The 16,732-nt window shown below is 56.6% G+C and overlaps 1 protein-coding gene across 8 annotated transcripts in view; it reads left to right on the top strand.

The window, feature by feature from the left end:
• TNRC18 (trinucleotide repeat containing 18) overlaps window positions 1-16,732 on the top strand; it is an 84,451-nt gene that overhangs the window by 52,365 nt on the left and 15,354 nt on the right. For 7 of the 8 annotated variants that reach the window (XM_044935819.2, XM_044935822.2, XM_044935820.2 and 4 more), the window contains 3 exons: window positions 2,981-3,256; window positions 7,599-7,841; window positions 14,245-14,666. In XM_044935819.2, the coding sequence (XP_044791754.2) occupies window positions 2,981-3,256; window positions 7,599-7,841; window positions 14,245-14,666 (941 nt within the window). The remainder of the gene's footprint in view (window positions 1-2,980; window positions 3,257-7,598; window positions 7,842-14,244; window positions 14,667-16,732) is intronic. The other variant, XM_044935823.2, reaches the window with a different exon arrangement.

Genomic DNA, 16,732 nt, shown 5'->3' with positions numbered 1-16,732 from the left:
GTCCGCCAGCCCTCCCGTACCCGCCTTCCGTTGGTCGGCGCTAAGGCCATCTGTGTGGAGGCCTTGTGCTACAGAGTTGGCGGTTGCTCAGCCTAGAGCGGTCGCTCGTGAAAACCATAGAGCTGACCGGGTCGCTCCCGCCGTCAGGCGGCTGCCAGTCCTCGAGCTCAGTGTTAGTGAGAAAGGCGTCTATGGAGCACACACCAGGGCGGCCTTTCCTGTTGTCTTTGCGACGGCCCTCCACGTGGTTACCCGGTTTGTTTCCGAGGATAGATGCTGAGGCAGGGCCCAGCCCGTCAGAGTCAGCGGCGCGGGATGGCCCGTCACGATGGGCGCTGCGTATTTGCTGCCTGGGCGGCAGCCGCCAGCCACATGCGGCTTTCGGGCCCCTGAAACGTAACAGCTGGTGGCACTGAGGCACCGAGTTTACGCGGAGCCTGCGGCCTTGGCGCTTCTTGTCTGGGAACTGGGGGAGCGTGGGTTTCCGGAGTCCGGACGGCCTTGTCCTCACCCCCACCCCCGACACCCGTCTGCTGGCCCAGAGCCCGCCGCTTGGCACCTAATAGGTGCTCAGTAAGTACCTGGGCGGAGCGTGTAATGCCAGGATGGGTGGCTGCCCAGGGCTGTGGTCGCCGCAGCAAGGCCGGGGAGGGGCTGTTTGCCTCCAGGCATCTGTCCGCGGGTTTCTTCGAGGGGGACCCCAGGCCATGACTTGGGTAGAAAGCTTTCTCCTTGGTGACTGCGTGCGTCTGTATGACTGGGCCTTTCATCGGCTCTGTCTAGTCCATGGGGTCGGGGGCGAGGGTGATGACTGTTAAAGGGCAAGAAATGGTGTGTGTTCTTAAGGAAAGAAAGTCTCTATAGAGTTAAGATACCATGGCCTGCCCCTGGAGTGCTGTCCATAGCCCTAAGTGAGCTCGCTGGGTGGGTGAACAGCTGGGAGAAGGCATCTGGCGCGAGATGAAGCTGCTGCTGGTGTCTTTGGATTTTAACGTTCCTGGTTTTGGTTACCCTGGGTCTCCAGCCTTGATGCTCATGGGTGGGGGGGCAAGGATCTACTTTTGTGCCTTATGTCCCCTAGGTGGGATCGGTGGCCGAAACACCTCAGATTCAGGTGGGTGTGAGCTGAGCGGCACTGCCCAGGCCCCTGGCTGCCTCGCGCCAGTTCTAGAGACTTGTAGTTCCGAAGGAGAAGGGAAGGGCTTTCCTTTGCTTGTTCTAGAATATCACAGAGAGCAGGGATTGCTTTTCCTTTGATCTTTCAGTGGATGTGGCCTGGCTGGTGTTGGAAGGATCCTCTGCTCTCCCCCTCTTACAGGGGGATGAGGTGGGGGTTCAGGCTAGAGTCCAGAGATAAGCTGAGGTCTTTGCAGGGGGTGGGGGGGCTCTAAGCTGCCAAGTCCACTGTGGCAGATGTGTGTAGGCACGCAAAGCAGTGTTCAGATTGCTCATCTCTGTTGCGCTCTTGTTTAAAACTGCACTGTTCAGTTGAGAGAAGTGGGTTAATGCTGCCCCAGGGTGGTCAGAAGGCCTGTCTGCAGTCAGCTGGTGGCTGTGATGTGAGAGAGAGTGGAGAGAGTGGCTGGCTGTGGAGAGAGTGCGCCTCTTCTATTTTTCACATTAGTCTTTTTGCCTTCCCTGTAAATGCGTGCATGCAGGGTCACGAAGAAGTCGAGGTGTTTCCTAGCCTTGAGATGCTGTATTGGGAGGAGAGAACGTGGGCAGAGAGAACGTCGCCCTCCTGCATTTTCACTGTGGGTTGTAGGGATCCGGTGGCTTGCTTGGGTTCTGGTGGGAAGCCAAGTTGGTCCTTGTCACGCACGGACTTGTCCAGCCTGGCAAGTGGCTTCAAGAAGGACAGGATGGAGCACACAGGAGGGAGAGCTGTGGCTGGGGGACAGGCAGAGGCGTGTCCTCGTCCCACCCAGAGTTGCCAGACCACCCTGAAGTTGGGTGTTGAGCGGAAAGCATAGATGTTGGAGGAGGCAGCCAGAGAACCCCTGCCCCCCAGCATATGCACGTGCGCACACGTGCACACACATACACACACACACTCTCTGTCTCACTCCCTCCTTCTCTTGGACTTGGGGAGGGCAGCTGTGTTCCTTAACGTCTTTGGGACGGATTTGACGAGATGAAGGGATTACAGCCTTTGGCTGCAGAGCCTTTCTGTCGGATGGAATCTTGCTCACCAGCCTCGTGTGTAGAACAGACCAAAGTGGTGTGAGTCTGCCTGGGGAGGGATTGGAAGGGGCCAGAGCTGTGCCCACTTGACAGCTCCCTCCCCAAAGCCTCAAGCAGCTCCAAGGCTGGAGACGTGTGGGAGGCCAGAACCAGCATGCTGGTCCCCCGGCTCGGATAGGAAAAGAAACGGGGTAGGGCTGGGAGCCGCAGTGTCATTCGTCAGACGCCGCTGTGCTGACTGCCGAGCAGGAAGCTGGGTTGTGAGTCTTTACACGCTTGCCCCGAATACCACTGCGAGCTGGTGTTTTGGGAAAGAGGGGCTTTACCTGAGTCCTTCCCTTCTTAGGCTGCTTCCCTCCCCACGAGGAGCCCGTGGGCTGGCTGCAGTCCTGTGGGGTGGACTGGACTCGGCAGTGACCTCCCTGCGCAGGGCAGAGACCTTCCTGAGAGTGGGGCTTCCACCTCCCTCAGGGCCGGGAAAGACTGTTCGCCCTCTGGCCATGTGGTGGGTGGTGCTGGCAGCAGCGGCCCAGCCAGGGCCTGGGTCCAAACCATGAAGATGGGTTGTATGGGGCCTGCGGCTCAGAGGCCTCCCAGGCGAGAGATGAGGCCCAGATGGGGAAGAGCACGCCAGGCGGTGGAACTCTGCTGGTTCCACGGCTGGTGGGTGTTTGGACCTCGGTTCTGGCGCGTGGCAAAGTGTCCTCAAAGGTGCCGAGGCTAATGGAAGAGACCCTAGTCCCTTCCCTCCCCCGGCTCTGTGACTTATCTTTATTAAAAACTACTTTGACTGCAGATACGGATTCAGAGGAAGAGGAGGAATTCCTGAAGGACGAGTGGGCTGCCCAGGGCCCCTCCAGCTCCAAACTGACACCTTCCCTCCTGTGCGGCATGGTGGCGAAGAGTAGCAAGCCAGCCGGCGGCCCCAAGCTGACCAGGAGGGGCCTGGCGGGCGCCCGGACTCTGAAGCCCAAGCCGGCCGCCGGCAGGAAGCAGCCGTTTTGTTTGCTGCTTCAAGAGGTCGAGCCCCGTTCCTCCTTCAGCGATTCCTCGGAGGACTCGTTTGACCAAGGTTACTAGCTCCAAACACAAAATAACCTTCCGTGTTTCCTATCGAGCGAGTGAGTGCGAGAGCGAGAGCGGAGCGCGAGCGCAGGGAGGGCGGCCGGGAGCCGCCGGGATGGCCCGGCCAGGTCGGCCGTCCGGTTCTTGGCAGCGTAGCCTGCCGTATCAGCCTGGGTCCTTTAATTTTTGTTTTTATTTGTACCTGTATCATTGTGATAATACCATTGGCTGGCTCTTTTGGAGCTTTTATATGGACTGTTTTTAGTCTTCCTCCCCTTCTCCCACCTCCGCCCGCCTGCCCCCTCCCCTCGCCTTCCCGCCCCTGGACCGCAGGCCTGGGTGGGTCCTCCTGGCGTGGCCATGGCTGCGGAGGCCTCCCAGGGGACGTTTTGTAAATGGAATTCTGTCGTGTGGGCGTGTGACTTGATGTTTGTACCGCGATTTTGGTAATACCAAGCTTTATTAAACATACCGAGTTCATTTTTAACTAAATCCGTGTGCCTTGTCTCTCTTGCTGTGTCCTGACTGGACCATTAGGTTGCCGCTTCCCTCATTTGTTCCCCCCTCCCCCCCTCCCTACCCCCCCCTCACCCCCACCCCACCCCACCCCCACCCCAGAAGGGGTAGATGGAATAACGCAGTCTGCGCTCTCTCTATTATTCAAATATCCCTGGTAGCTGTTGGCATGCCTTTCATTTTCCAGGTTTAAAGTCAACTGCTTTCACCTCAAGCTTCATCTTTTTTTTTTTTAAGCTGCTTGTTTGTCTTTTGTTTTCTTAAAGCTTTTTATGCAACAGTGGTTAAAAAACTTGCAAACGCTCATTTTCTAACACATGTTTCTGCTTTGGAGGGCATGTAGGCAGTGCAGGATCAAGACCACTCTGCATCCCCGAGTTCTGTTGTGAAATCCAAAGGCTTCATTGCCTTGTTGGGGCAGAGCTCAGAGGAGTCCCAGGAGTCCCAGGCTGGTCTGCCCCCGGCCTCACTTAGGCAGAGAGGGTTGGTTTCAGCGACCCCTGTGAGCTCCCTGGTAGACTGACTTGTCTCAGTCTTCCAGGACCTCCACTCCCAGATGTCCTGAGGTGGGGGTGAGGCTTTCCAACCCTGGTTTAGGGTTTGCTTCAGGGCAGACCCCTTTCAGGGACCCCAGCGCTGGTGGGGGGATCGCAGAATCCTGGGGGGTCTGAGCCTGACTGGGAGGCGTTTGGATGATCAGGAGAGGATGGAGCCGGTGCCTCGGGGCTCAGGCTCCCCGTGCGGCCGCCACACCTGAGCGAGCACAGCCTGGGCCGCTAGGTCTCCCGCCGACCTTGTCTTGTGAGGCCTTTGTGGACACGTCTGGCTGGTTCCTCATTCCCCTCTCGCCTTCCCGGGGCTGGGTCCCCATACCTCCTCCCCTTCAGAGGCCAGAGTTCCAGCTTCCAAGGTTTGGAGCTCCCGCCCTAGCCCAGACCCCGCAGAGAAGCAGGCAGCATCCCAGATCTGGTAGCCAAGGGCCCACCTACCAGGGCCAGGCCCAGCAGCAGACAAAGCCCATGCAGGGGGCAGGCGGGTCTTCGCTGCACCCAGACCGCTGGTCAGGTCTCAAAAGGGATATTTGGGTAATAGGGCCTTCCTGATGCCTGATACTAAAACACCTAACTGGCTTGGCTTTTCTGGTGTGTCTGCTTTCTCCCCCCAGCAGCTTGGCCATACCTTCACCCTTGACCCCTCCCCATGACGCTTTGAATGTCTGTTTTGGTCTCTCGCATTTGCTCTCACGCTGCACTCTGGACGCACAGCGAAGGCTGGGAGTAGGGCAGACGCGCAGCGGGTCACTGAGCTTGGGTGCGAGCCGGGCTCGTTGCTCCGTAGGTAGGCACAACCCCTTTCTCTGTGTCCCCTCTGCACCCCCCACCCCTCGGGGTTTGCCCCCATCGGCTATGGCAGCAGCGGATCGCTTTGGCATTTACGGATCGGGTTTTGAAAAACCAAGTGACAAGAGCCAACCCCCACATATTGAGCCAACAGGTTTTTTTTTTTCCTCGGGGGAAAAAAAAAAGTTTTTCTGCATTTCCTCAGGTTTCTTTGTTGGGACTTTTTCCTCCCCCTGCCCTTGGCAAGCTCTGTCGCCTCAGGTGTGGACAACTCCAGAGTGGATTCCGTGGTCCCGAGACACCTTCCCTCTCTCAGTTTCCCCTACCCCCTTGGGCTCTGGCCTGAGCAAGACTGGCCACCCTGGGAGGAAGCCAGGGCTGGCCCACAGGCTTGCGGGAGCAGGGGATAGGGAAGGGTCTCAGGAGACCAGGGTGACCCAGTCAGCATTTCTTTTGTGGGAGACATGCCCTTTATTTTGGCTTTTTGCTTTCCAAACATTCTTCCATCTCGTGGTGCCGGGTTCAGGCTACTCCTGGCTTTCTGGGATCCAATGCAGACAGACGTTCCAGACATCCAGAAACCCAGAGCCAGACTAGGAACCCTGGGTGGGAGAGAGAGCCGGAGTCTCCACACCTGAGCAGCCCCACACCCCACCCCACGCCCACCCCCAGCCCAGCCAGCCCCCTGCCTGCCACCCTGCTCAGATTGGCCAAGCCCCAGGGTGGAGGGGGGCCTGCCCGAAGCAGGGGACCCAGGCGCTGCCAAAAGTCTGCCTACACTTAGCCTGCTTTGCCGCTGTGGCCCACTGGGCGGAGACAGAACCATGTGACGTCCGCAATGTGAATGGATCGCAAGTGTGCACGGCCTGCCTGCCGCCTGCCCGCCCCGCCGGCCTCCATCCCGCTGCCCCCATCGCTCAGGGAGCCGGGTCTCCGTCTGCTCACCCCTCCTAACAGCCCTCCTCTCTCTCTGCCTCCTTCCTTTCTCAGCCCCTTCTGGGCCTTCCTCAAGCTCTCATCCGCCTCCCTCACCGAGGGCTCCCTCGGCTGGGACAGGCAGACCAGACCCCCCCCCCCCCACCCCTCGTCCTCCCTGGCATCCCCGAGGCCGCCTCTTTGGGCTGCTCACTGCAGCGCAGCAAGCAGGCGACTGGGGGGCGTTGGCAGGAGAATGTGGAGTTGGCCACCGTCTAGGGCTCGTCCGCCCCTGGACCCAGACTCCCAGCCCCCAGACAGTGCAGAGAGGCAGTAGCTCATAGTCCTCCTTCCTCTTCTTGGTGAGTCCCCTCCAGGCTCCCAGCGCCCCTGGGCAGACGGACACCTCCTTGGTCACAGCGCCTCGCGGGCAGACTGGCCGGATGCCCTCCCACCCACTGGCCTGGGGGGGTCAGCTGAGCTGTCTCCCCAGAAAGGCGGGGCAGCTGGCCTGTACCTCCAGGCCATCTCTCCTTCTGGCGGAGGACTTAATTCACATGCACGGAAGGCCACCTTCCCTGGTGCGGCCTCCAGCCCCACTGCCCTCCCCGCCTTTGTGCCGATGGTCCGAGCTGGGCCAGTTCTTGGGGAGAAGCATCTTTCCGTCTCACCACCCAGCGAGGTGGGCTGGGGCTCTCCAAGAGTCTTTTTCCCACTAGGCCGTGGGTGGTGAGCTGCCAGCCCCGTGTTCGAGTCCCACTCTGCCGCCTGAGCGCCTTACCTTGTGGATCAGAGTGGGCCGACCAGCCCGGCCGCTCCCTTCCTGGCCCCTGGAGGTGTAGCCGGCTGTGGCTCCCTTGGCTGAGCCAAGCTGAGATTCTCACAGATGAGGAAACAGCAGCTCAGAGAGGACTGTGGATTTGCCCCAGGCTTCCCCAGGGTGCTGGGCCTCAGCTGTGGACCCCAGAGCCTGTAGAGCATTACCATCATGGGAGCCCCCGACCCACTCCGAGATGAGACAGAACTCCACCTTCTGCTGCCAGCCAACCCCCAGGCCTCCTGTGGGCGAGACTGCCCCCTGCCCGCCCCCACACACCCCGGGGCCAGCGCCCAGCCTGTGCCCGCAGGGTCCTCCCGCCCCCTGACCCCCGCCCCGCCCTCACCTCCCTCCTCCTCCTCCTCCCACCTCCTCCCCCAGCTTTCATGTGTGTTGGGTTGTGTGCGCGCGTGTGTGCGTGTGAGACCGTGGAGAGCGCTGTCTCCAGTCCTCGTCCGTGTGTCCGTTCCACCCCCCCCCCCGCCCCCCCACAGCACAGGTGCATGTTGGTGCTCCCCTGCAGAAACACTCGCCTCCCAAAGCCGCCGCCCACCTCTGGGCTGCCAGGTCGCCCAGGTCTTGGGCTCACTTTGATGGCTGGGGGCGGCAGGGGGCGGGAGGCGCGTGGGCTGGTGAGGAGTCCGGAGCCGGGCTGGGGCCGCGTCCCCCCCTCGCTGGCGCTGCAGCGGCGTAGGGGGCAGCGGGGGGCGGTGCCGGCCCGGGCCAAGGCTCTGACTCGTACCCTGTTTTCTGCACGCCAGATGAGAGCTCCGAGGAGGAGGACGAGGACGATGAGCTGGAGGAGGACGAGGCTGCCGGCAGCTATAGGCTGGGCGCCCGGGAGCGGGCCCTGTCGCCGGGCCTGGAGGAGAGCGGGCTGGGCCTGCTGGCACGCTTTGCTGCCAGCGCCCTGCCCAGCCCCACCGTGGGGCCGTCCCTGTCCGTGGTGCAGCTGGAGGCCAAGCAGAAGGCCCGCAAGAAGGAGGAGCGGCAGAGCTTGATGGGTGAGTCCCGGCGGTGGGCTGTGGGGCGGCGGGTTCCACTGCCCGGCCTGCAGGAGGGGCTCAAGAGAAGGACGGGAACTCCAGGGCTGGGCCAGGCCTGGGTGGACGGCCCTGGTGATGGGGGCCTCCCTGGCCTGCCACTCCCTGGGGAGGGGTCTCCAGAGCTGTGCCCTGACCTTCACTGGCGATGTTCCCAGCAAACAGGACCTCAGGCGCCCAGAGGCAGCTCTGGGGTCTGCAGAGGCCTCGGATCTGCACGCTGGGGGCTGTGGGAGCCCACTGGAGGCCCCTGGCCCAGCCCAGGGGTAAGGGAGACCACTGCAGGTTGGCGACACCCAGGCTGAGCCAGGAGAGAAAAATGGGAGCTGGCTAAGGTGATGTAGGAGAAGTCGAGGTGCACGTGGAAAGAACAGGCCGCAGGAAGGTCTGGAAGAAGGGGAAGCTCTTCACACTTAGGGCAGTAGGCGGGGCTGGTTTATTCAGTGAGATGTGCTGGCCCAGACAGGGCAGATTTCGTGGGCCTGGGGTTGCAACCCAGCGGAGGTCATTAGTGGGGGTGACCAGGTGCCGGCTTACCGTCTCGCTGCCCGGCTGGGCAGACAAAGGCAGCAGGCACCAACCCTCGGGCAGGAGGCCCAGCCGTGTCCTGGCCTTGCGTACCTCCTTTCTGCGTCTCCAGTCGTATCTCTGTCTTCTTGGGACAGACAGACACCTTGGGACTGTCTCCTGGGCTCACTCCCATTCTCACGGGGCCACTTTCCCCACATGGACCCAGCTCACCTTGACTGGGGGTTAGTGTTTGGGCTGTCAGCTCCCTTTGCCCTTTTCTGAGCCTCGGTGGTACACGTGAGGCCCTCCTGGCAGGGGCTGGAGCACGGGAAATGGGCCCTGCTTGCCACCCTGCCACCCCGACCCCCCGGCCTCCCGCAGCTGCCCTGACTTCGTGCACCCCAGAGCACATTCCCAGTGGCCCGCACCGCCTCCAGGGACCACGTCTGTCAGGGCTGGATGGCCCGGTGCTTTCTGTGCTGAGAAACGTTCCACTGTCAGGACAGACCACAGTTGGTTTCTTCACTCACCTGCTCAAGGGCCCCGAAGGGCGTCTGGGTGGCACCCTGGTTCTGGCGGTTTTCACTGAAACTTCTCTAGACTTTTGTGTGCAAGTTTTTGTCTGGACGTGTTTTCAGCTCCTTTGGGTAAATACCAAGGAGTGTGATCACTAGATTATATGCATATGTTAAGATCACGCTTCGTTTTTTAAGAAACTGCCAGACTGTCTTTCGAAGTTAACCACCGTTTTGCAGTCCCGCCAGCAGTGAATGCGAGTTGCTGCTGCTCAGCACCCTCACCAGCGTTTGGTGTTAGTGTTTTGGATTCTGGACGTTCTCATTGTTTTAATTTGCATTTTTCCTAATGATACACTGTGGAGCTTCTTTTCGTATGCTTATTATTTGTTATCTGCATATCTTCTTTGGTAAAGTGTCTGTTAAAGTTTTTGTCCCATTCTTAAATTGGGTTATTTAATTTAAATCTTAGTACTGAGTTTTAAGGGTTCCTTTTGTATTTCAGATAACAGTCAGATGTGTCTTTTGCAAATATTTTCTCCTGGGTCTCATCTTTTCATTCTCTTGGCAGTGCCTTTCACAAAGCAGAAAATTTTAATTTTACTGAAGTCCAGCTTATCAGTTCTTTTTTTTTTTTTTAATGGATTGTGCCTTTGGTTTTGTATCTAAAAATTTACCGTCATACCAAAGGTCATCTAGATTTTCTCCTACATCATCGTCTAGAAATCCTGTATTTTTGCAGTTTTAAGTTTAGGCCTGTGATCCAGCGTGAATTAACTTTTGTGAAGGGTGTAAGGTCTGCGTCCAGGTTCTGGTTTTTTTTGCGCGTGGATGTCCACTGGCTCCAGCACCATTTGTTGAGAAGATTCTCTCTTTTCCATCTTTTTCTCCTTTGTCAGGCATCATCGGACAGTTTTATGGCAGTCTCTTTCTGGGCTCTCTATGCTGTCCCATTGACCTGTTTGTCTATTCTTTTGCCAATATCTCCCTGTCTTGATTACTCTACCTTTACAGTAAGTCTTGAAATGAGTTACCTTCAGTCCTCTGACTTTGTTCTTATCTTTAAACATTGAGTTGGCTGTTGTGGGCCTTTTGCCTCAATATACAAACTTTAGAATTGATATCTACAAAATAACTCGCTACATTTCTTACTGGGTTTATTACATTGAATCCATAGATCAATTTTGAAAGAAATGACACTTTGACAGTATCAGTTCTTCCTGTCCATGACAATGGACTAGCTTTGATTTCTTTTATCAGATTTTTTTTTTTTAATAGTTTTCCTCATTTGGATCTTTTACATATTTTGTTAAATTTAGTTTACTTCATTTTGGGGATTGTTAGTGTAAGTAATACCATCTTTTAAATTTCAGATTCCCACTTGTTCATTGCTGGTATATAGGAAAGATTCTTATCCACTGTACCACCAGGGAAGTCCTTTTGGATGCTATTATAAATGGAATTCTGTTGATTTTTGTAGTGTTTGCTGCTAATGTATAGAAATGCAACTGATTTTTGTAAATTGATCTTATATCTTGCATCCTTGCTAAACTCATTTGTTCTAATAATTTTTTTAAAGTAGATTCCTTAGGATTTTCTATATGTAAGATCAGTTCAGTTCAGTTCAGTTCAGTCGCTCAGTCATGTCCGACTCTTTGCGACCCCATGAACAGCAGCACGCCAGGCCTCCCTGTCCATCACCAACTCCCGGAGTTCACTAAGACTCACATCCATCGAGTCAGTGATGCCATCCAGCCATCTCATCCTCTGTCGTCCCCTTCTCCTCCTGCCCCCAATCCCTCCCAGCATCAGAGTCTTTTCCAGTGAGTCAACTCTTTGCAAGAGGTGGCCAGAGTACTGGAGTTTCATGCCATCTACAAATAGAGGTAGTTTTATGTTTTCCTTTCCAATGTATATTCCCTTTATTTTCCTTGCCTAATTGCTCTGGCTAGGATCTTGCGTGCAATACTGAACAGAAGTGCTGAGAATAGATATCTTTGTTTTTTTTTTTCCTGTCCTCCCTGCTCCATAGATATCTTTGTGAGAAAGCTTTCATACTTTTTCTATTAAGTATGATGTGGTTGTTTAGTTGCTAAGTCATGTCCAACTCTTTACGACCCCATAGACTGTAGCCTGCCAGGCTCCTCTGTCCACGGAATTTCCCAAACAAGAATAGTGGAGTGGGTTCCTGCTTCCTTCTCCAGGGTATCTTCCTGACCCAGGATCTCTTCCTTGAACCCAAGTCCCCTGCTTGGCAGGTGGATTCTTTACCACTGAGCCACTTGGGAACTCCAAATATAATGTGTTATTTAGCAGTGTTTTTTTTCCTTCATTTGTCAGGTTAAGGAAGTTTCCTTCTGTTTCTCATTTGTTGAGTGGTTTTATCACAAAAGGGTACTGAATTTTGTCAGTTGCTTTTTCTGTGTCTGTTGATGTGCTGTTCATGTGGTTTTAATGTTTTATCCTATTAATATGGTGTATTATATTGATTTTGTAAAGAGTGTCCAAGCAGCCTTGCATACCTGGCCTGTGTCTCACGGGGTCATGGTGTATAATCTTGCCTGTGCATTTCTGCGTTGCGTTTACGTCTGTTTATAGTTATGTTTTCTTGATGGATCGATCATTTTATCATTGCGAAACGTCCTTCTTCTTTCTCCATTTCTGTCTTCAAACCTATTTTGTCTGATAATAGTAGAGACATACCTCACAGATCATGTGGGTTTAATTCCAGACCAAAGCAATGTTGCATTTACCCAATATTGCAGTAAAGTGAGCCACACAAATGTTTTGGTTTCCCAGTGCATATAAAAGTTGTGTTTATACCATGCTGCTGCTGCTAAGTCACTTCAGTCGTGTCCAACTCAGTGTGACCCCATAGACGGCAGCCACCAGGCTCCCCCATCCCTGGGATTCTCCAGGCAAGAACACTGGAGTGGGTTGCCATTTCCTTCTCCAATGCAGGAAAGTGAAAAGTGAAAGTGAAGTCGCTCAGTTGTGTCCGACTCTTAGCAACCCCATGGACTGCAGCCTACCAGGCTCCTCCATCCATGGGATTTTCCAGGCAAGAGTACTGGAGTGGGATGCCATTGCCTTCTCCAGTTTATACCATATTATAGTCCTAAAGATGCAGTAGTATTATGTCTTAAGAAAAAAAGCACCTGCCTCAGTTAAAAAATATTTTATCGCTAAAAATTGACAACCATCTTCTGAGCCTTCAGTGAGTTGTAGTAGTAACATCAAAGATCACTGGTCACAGATGAAACAAGCATGGTATCATATAATGACAATGAAGAAAGTTGAAATCTTGTGAGAATTACCAAAATGGAACACAGAGGCATAGAGAGAACAAACGCTCTTGGAAGACGATCGCCCATAGACTCGCTCGATGCAGGGTTGCCACCGATCTCGAGTTGGTAAAAGGTGCAGTTTCACAACGAAGTGAGGCCTGTCTGTACAGCCACTGCAGCTCAACTTTGGTTACTCTTCGCATCGTATGTCTCTTTTAATCCCCTGATGTTCAGCCTATTTTTGTTTTATTCTCTTCTCTACTATTTTTTGTCTGTTTTCTGGGCCTGTTCCTTTTTCCTCCTTTCTGCCTGTTTTTTTGGGGAGGAGACATTTAGGACGCTGGCTGGGAATCAAGGCTGGGGGTTCTGCTCCCTGCTCCGGCCTGTCCGCAGCAAGGCTGCAGCAAGATGCTTCCGTCTCTGCGGGCCTCGTGCTTGTCCCCACCGCAGGGCCCTGACGAGACCGCGTCCTCTGTTCCCGGCACTGCTTGTGCTGCCCCAAAGGCTCTTAACTGTTATCTTCCTACCCGATCTTACGGTGAGCAGGAGGCCCCAGCCCCTGCTCTTCCAGGCGAGGGCCCAGCCCCGCTCGCCGCCCTGCCCCGCGCCGGCTCCCTGTGCAGTGCGCCTGCAGCGTTCTGTGTGCGTCCTGGATTCCAGGGGGCTTTCTGCAAGGGACCTGTCATCAGGTGGGGGTCTCAGTCCCTCATACCCAGAAGCAGAGCTCACAGGCCAAGAGTGTTTTATGGCCTGCACCCTAATCAGCCAAGAAAGCCCCAGCTGTCTCCCCTGCAGCAGGAAGTGTGTTAACAAAAGATGAATTAATTAATAAGATCATCATTCTTTGCAAGTGGTTCCTTCTCCTGGAGTGTGGCCCCTCCCCTGGCCCTGCCCTTGCCACCGAGGCTGCATCTGTTGGGGTGATGGGTCTCAGCCTCCCGCAAGAGCCTTTGTGGCCAGGCTGCTGGCTGCCCAAGGGTCAGTAGGCCTGAGGTTCAGCCCTGGCTTCTTGGCTGACCCGGGGCAAGTCCTTCTCTGGGGCGGTCAGCCCAGGATTGTCACAGACATCTCGTCCCTGGGGTCTGCCTGGAGGAGGCAGGCCCCTCTTCATTCCCCTGATGGGGAGAAGCACCACTCACCCCCATTTAGAGTCTTCTCCTGGCCACCAGCTCTGGGCCAAGCTCTGTACTGTACCACGCTGGGGGCTCCAGGAGAAGGTGGGGATCTACTTCTAGGGGTGGAGCACGCCAAGATAGACAAACACAGACGGGACCTCTGCAGTATGCTGTGTACCTGTGGTGAGGAGGGGTGGCCCGAGGACTCCCCAGGGCGCGGAGTGGGTCTTCTTAGAAAGGAGGCTGCAGTCATCCAGGTGGAGGGCAGGGAGAGATGGTGCTGTGGGCAGAGGGGCCAGAAGGAGCAAAGACCGGGGGGCTTACAAGGACAGAGGACAGCGGATGTTGGGGAGAGGTTGTGCGTTCAAGGAGCCCAGGAGCTGGGCGGAAGCTGGGGGCTGCCCTGCAGCAGAGGGAAGTGGCCCCCTGGCTGTGGGGAGGGGCTGGGCCCCAGATCTGTGTGGGTTCTGGGGAATCCTGTCCTCTTGAAAGGGGACTGGGTGTCTAGGACCCCCCAACTTTGAGAGGCAAGGCCCTGCTGGGGCATGGGGATTTTGTGTGGACTTTCCCGCCCGCCTCCCTTAGAGCTGCTGCCCATGCAGGTGTGGGGCTCTCCCCGGCTCACCCTCCCAGGGCTCCTGGATTCTCGAGGAGGCCCAGGAAGAGCCGGGAAGCTCACATGTGCCCAGGCAGGAGACGCCACATTCCCAGACAGTGCTTTGGGGCAAAGGGTCCGGAGCAGAGTCTGGGCAGCCTGGGGTGATTCGGGATGGGAGTGGGCCACAGTCCTTCTGATCTTCGGCCTCAGGTTCCTCCCCGGAAGCGGCGGAAGCCTCCCCGGGCGGCCTCATCCCTGCAGCAGGGGTGGCATGGCCAGGGTGGGAAGTGGGGGCCGCAGAGCGCCCCGTCCACAGCCGCCCCCCTCACCTGCACGCAGGCACGGAGTTCGAGTACACCGACTCAGAGAGCGAGGTCAAGGTGCGGAAGCGGTCACCCGCCGGGCTGCTGCGGCCCAAGAAGGGGCTGGGGGAGCCAGGTCCAGCCCTGGCCGCGCCTGGTGCGCGCGCCCCTGGCCCCAGCAGCCCCGACAAGGCCAAGCTGGCGGCCGAGAAGGGGCGCAAGGCCCGCAAGTCGCGGGGCCCCAAGGAGCCGGGCCCGGAGGCGGGGCCCGAGGCCAGCGACGACGACCTGTGGACGCGGCGGCGCAGCGAGCGGATCTTCCTGCACGACGCCTCGGCGCCCCCCGCGCCCAGCAGTGCCGCGCCCACCGCCGCCAAGCCTGGCCGCTGTGCCAAGGCCGGCCTGCCCAGCCCGCGCAAGGACGCCGGCCGCGCCAGGGACAGGAAGGACCCCAGGAAGGTAGGCCCGGGACGGGGAGGCCGGGAGCCTGGGGGGCAGCGCGATGCTGAGGCCTCCGTTGGTGGTGGGCACTCCTCTGGGTGCCCCTCGACGGGCGTCTTTAGTGAGAACACCCAGCAGCTGGGCCAGTAAGTGCCGTCGTGTGAAGCGTGGGCTCGGGCGGTGTTCCAAGGCCTCTGTGGGAACTGGCGCATGCTCCACGGCAGTGACTGCTGTCGGTGGCAAAGGCTTACCCCAGGGGAAAACCTCATTTCTGGAGAAGTTAGTGAAAATAGACGTGGGATTTTTTTTTTCCCCACCCGAGGGAACATCTCCCTTTTGAGAACTCGGTGAGAAGTCTGTACTGATGGGGCCTGCTGCCCTTCCAGCTGCACTCATACTATACAGCCAGCTCACAACACTGGTCTCTAGCTCAGGCCCCTCTGCCTCGCGTCCCCCACACCACAGTGTCATTCTCGAGAAAGCCACCCAAAGAGCTGGGACTCGGCGTCGGCCGGTAGGGGAAGGGGCTGCGTTTGGGCGGCATCTGCAGGGACCCCTTATTCGTGACCCCTCACGGCCAAAGCCACCTCGGGTTTTTCTGGAGAGAAGATGCTGGAATAATACATGATGATGACCGTACTGGGGGATCCGCGGTGGGGGCCCGGCATGTCCTAATCGCTCTGCCATGGATGCTGCATGTGCTGGTGGGGGGACGCTTATGTCCTCTGCTGAAAGACTCTGACTCCAACTCCCCTGAGCTGGCGCAGACCCCACAGGTGGAGCCCTCACCCCCGAGGTCGGGCGCAACTCCCAGGTGGTCACCTGTGCTCTTTGCCCAGCTGGCTGTAAATCAAGGATTTTCATGACTCCACCCCCGCCCCCTACTCGGGTCAATAATTCCCCAAAATGACAACTTGGGAGGACACTTGATTTACTGGTCCAGTTTATCGTAAAAGATGCAGCTTGGGAGCAGCCAGGTGGAGGAGACGTGCGGGGCAGGGTGTGTGTGAAGGGGCGTTGAGCCCCATGCCCCCTCCGGCACGCCTCAGTGTGTGGACCAGCCCTCTCATGGTCGGAGCCCCAGCGCTAAGGGGTTTTCGTGGCCGTTTCATCACGGAGGCACGATGGAGAGCAGTCACTCAGGCTCCATCCAGCCCCTTGCTCCTCTCCCAAGAACGGGGATGAGGCCGAAGTTTCAAGTTTGGGTCGTGGCTGGTCTTTCTGCAGACCAGGCCCCATCCTAAGGCCACCAATGGGCTCATCACGCGTCCCCTTCTTAGAACAGAAGATGCGCCTGTGACCCCGGAAATGCCAGGGCGCTGTAGGAGCGCTGTATCAGGAACACAGCAGGGGACAGGGAGAGACCAAGTACATACTGCTTTTGACATCACAGGCCATGTAAGGAGGGTTTTACAAGCCATATAAGAAAGTCTTAAAAACTGCACCTCACAGGTAGCCCCGGAACCGTCCCAGTCAGCCCAGCGGCTAATGATCATCAGAGCTGAGCTTAGAACACTGGAGGCCTAGCGCCTGAGCCCTTAACCACAGGGCTCCCAGCCTCTCTGAGCCTTTCCCAAAAAGGCAGCTTCCCTTAGAAGAGGACCAGGGGCTCACCTGATCCCAGCCTTCTGACGATACAGTCAGAGGCAGAACGGAACAGATTAACTGTCTAGGGCATCAGACACGAAGGCAACCGCTCTAGGGCCAGACAGAGTTGACCGTTTTGTGAGACGCACTTTTGTATCCTGCTCTCTAGACTTGGAGTTAGATCTTGTGCATTCCCACATGCCATGAACTTTTTAGTTTACTTTTCTTTCTTTCTTGTTTAAAGTCACTCTCTAAGTGAAGGAATAGCATCCCACCATCTGGCCATCCTGTGGTTTTCAGTATCTCCTGCCAACAGCCATGCTGGCCATCGGTGATCTGGTTGACGGTGGTGTTTGCCATGGCAATCATCCCAGCAACAAACATCTCTGCTCTGTGTACAGGACTCGTCACCTTCGGAATTCTTTTCTTTTTATAAAAGAAGAAATGTTTCTTAGAAATGGGCTTTCTGGTTAGTGGGAAAGAAAATTACCAGTTTT

Source organism: Bubalus bubalis, chromosome 24, assembly GCF_019923935.1.
Source record: "Bubalus bubalis isolate 160015118507 breed Murrah chromosome 24, NDDB_SH_1, whole genome shotgun sequence".
In the NCBI taxonomy this organism is placed as follows: domain Eukaryota; kingdom Metazoa; phylum Chordata; class Mammalia; order Artiodactyla; family Bovidae; genus Bubalus; species Bubalus bubalis.
This window is presented reverse-complemented; position numbering and strand designations above follow the sequence as displayed.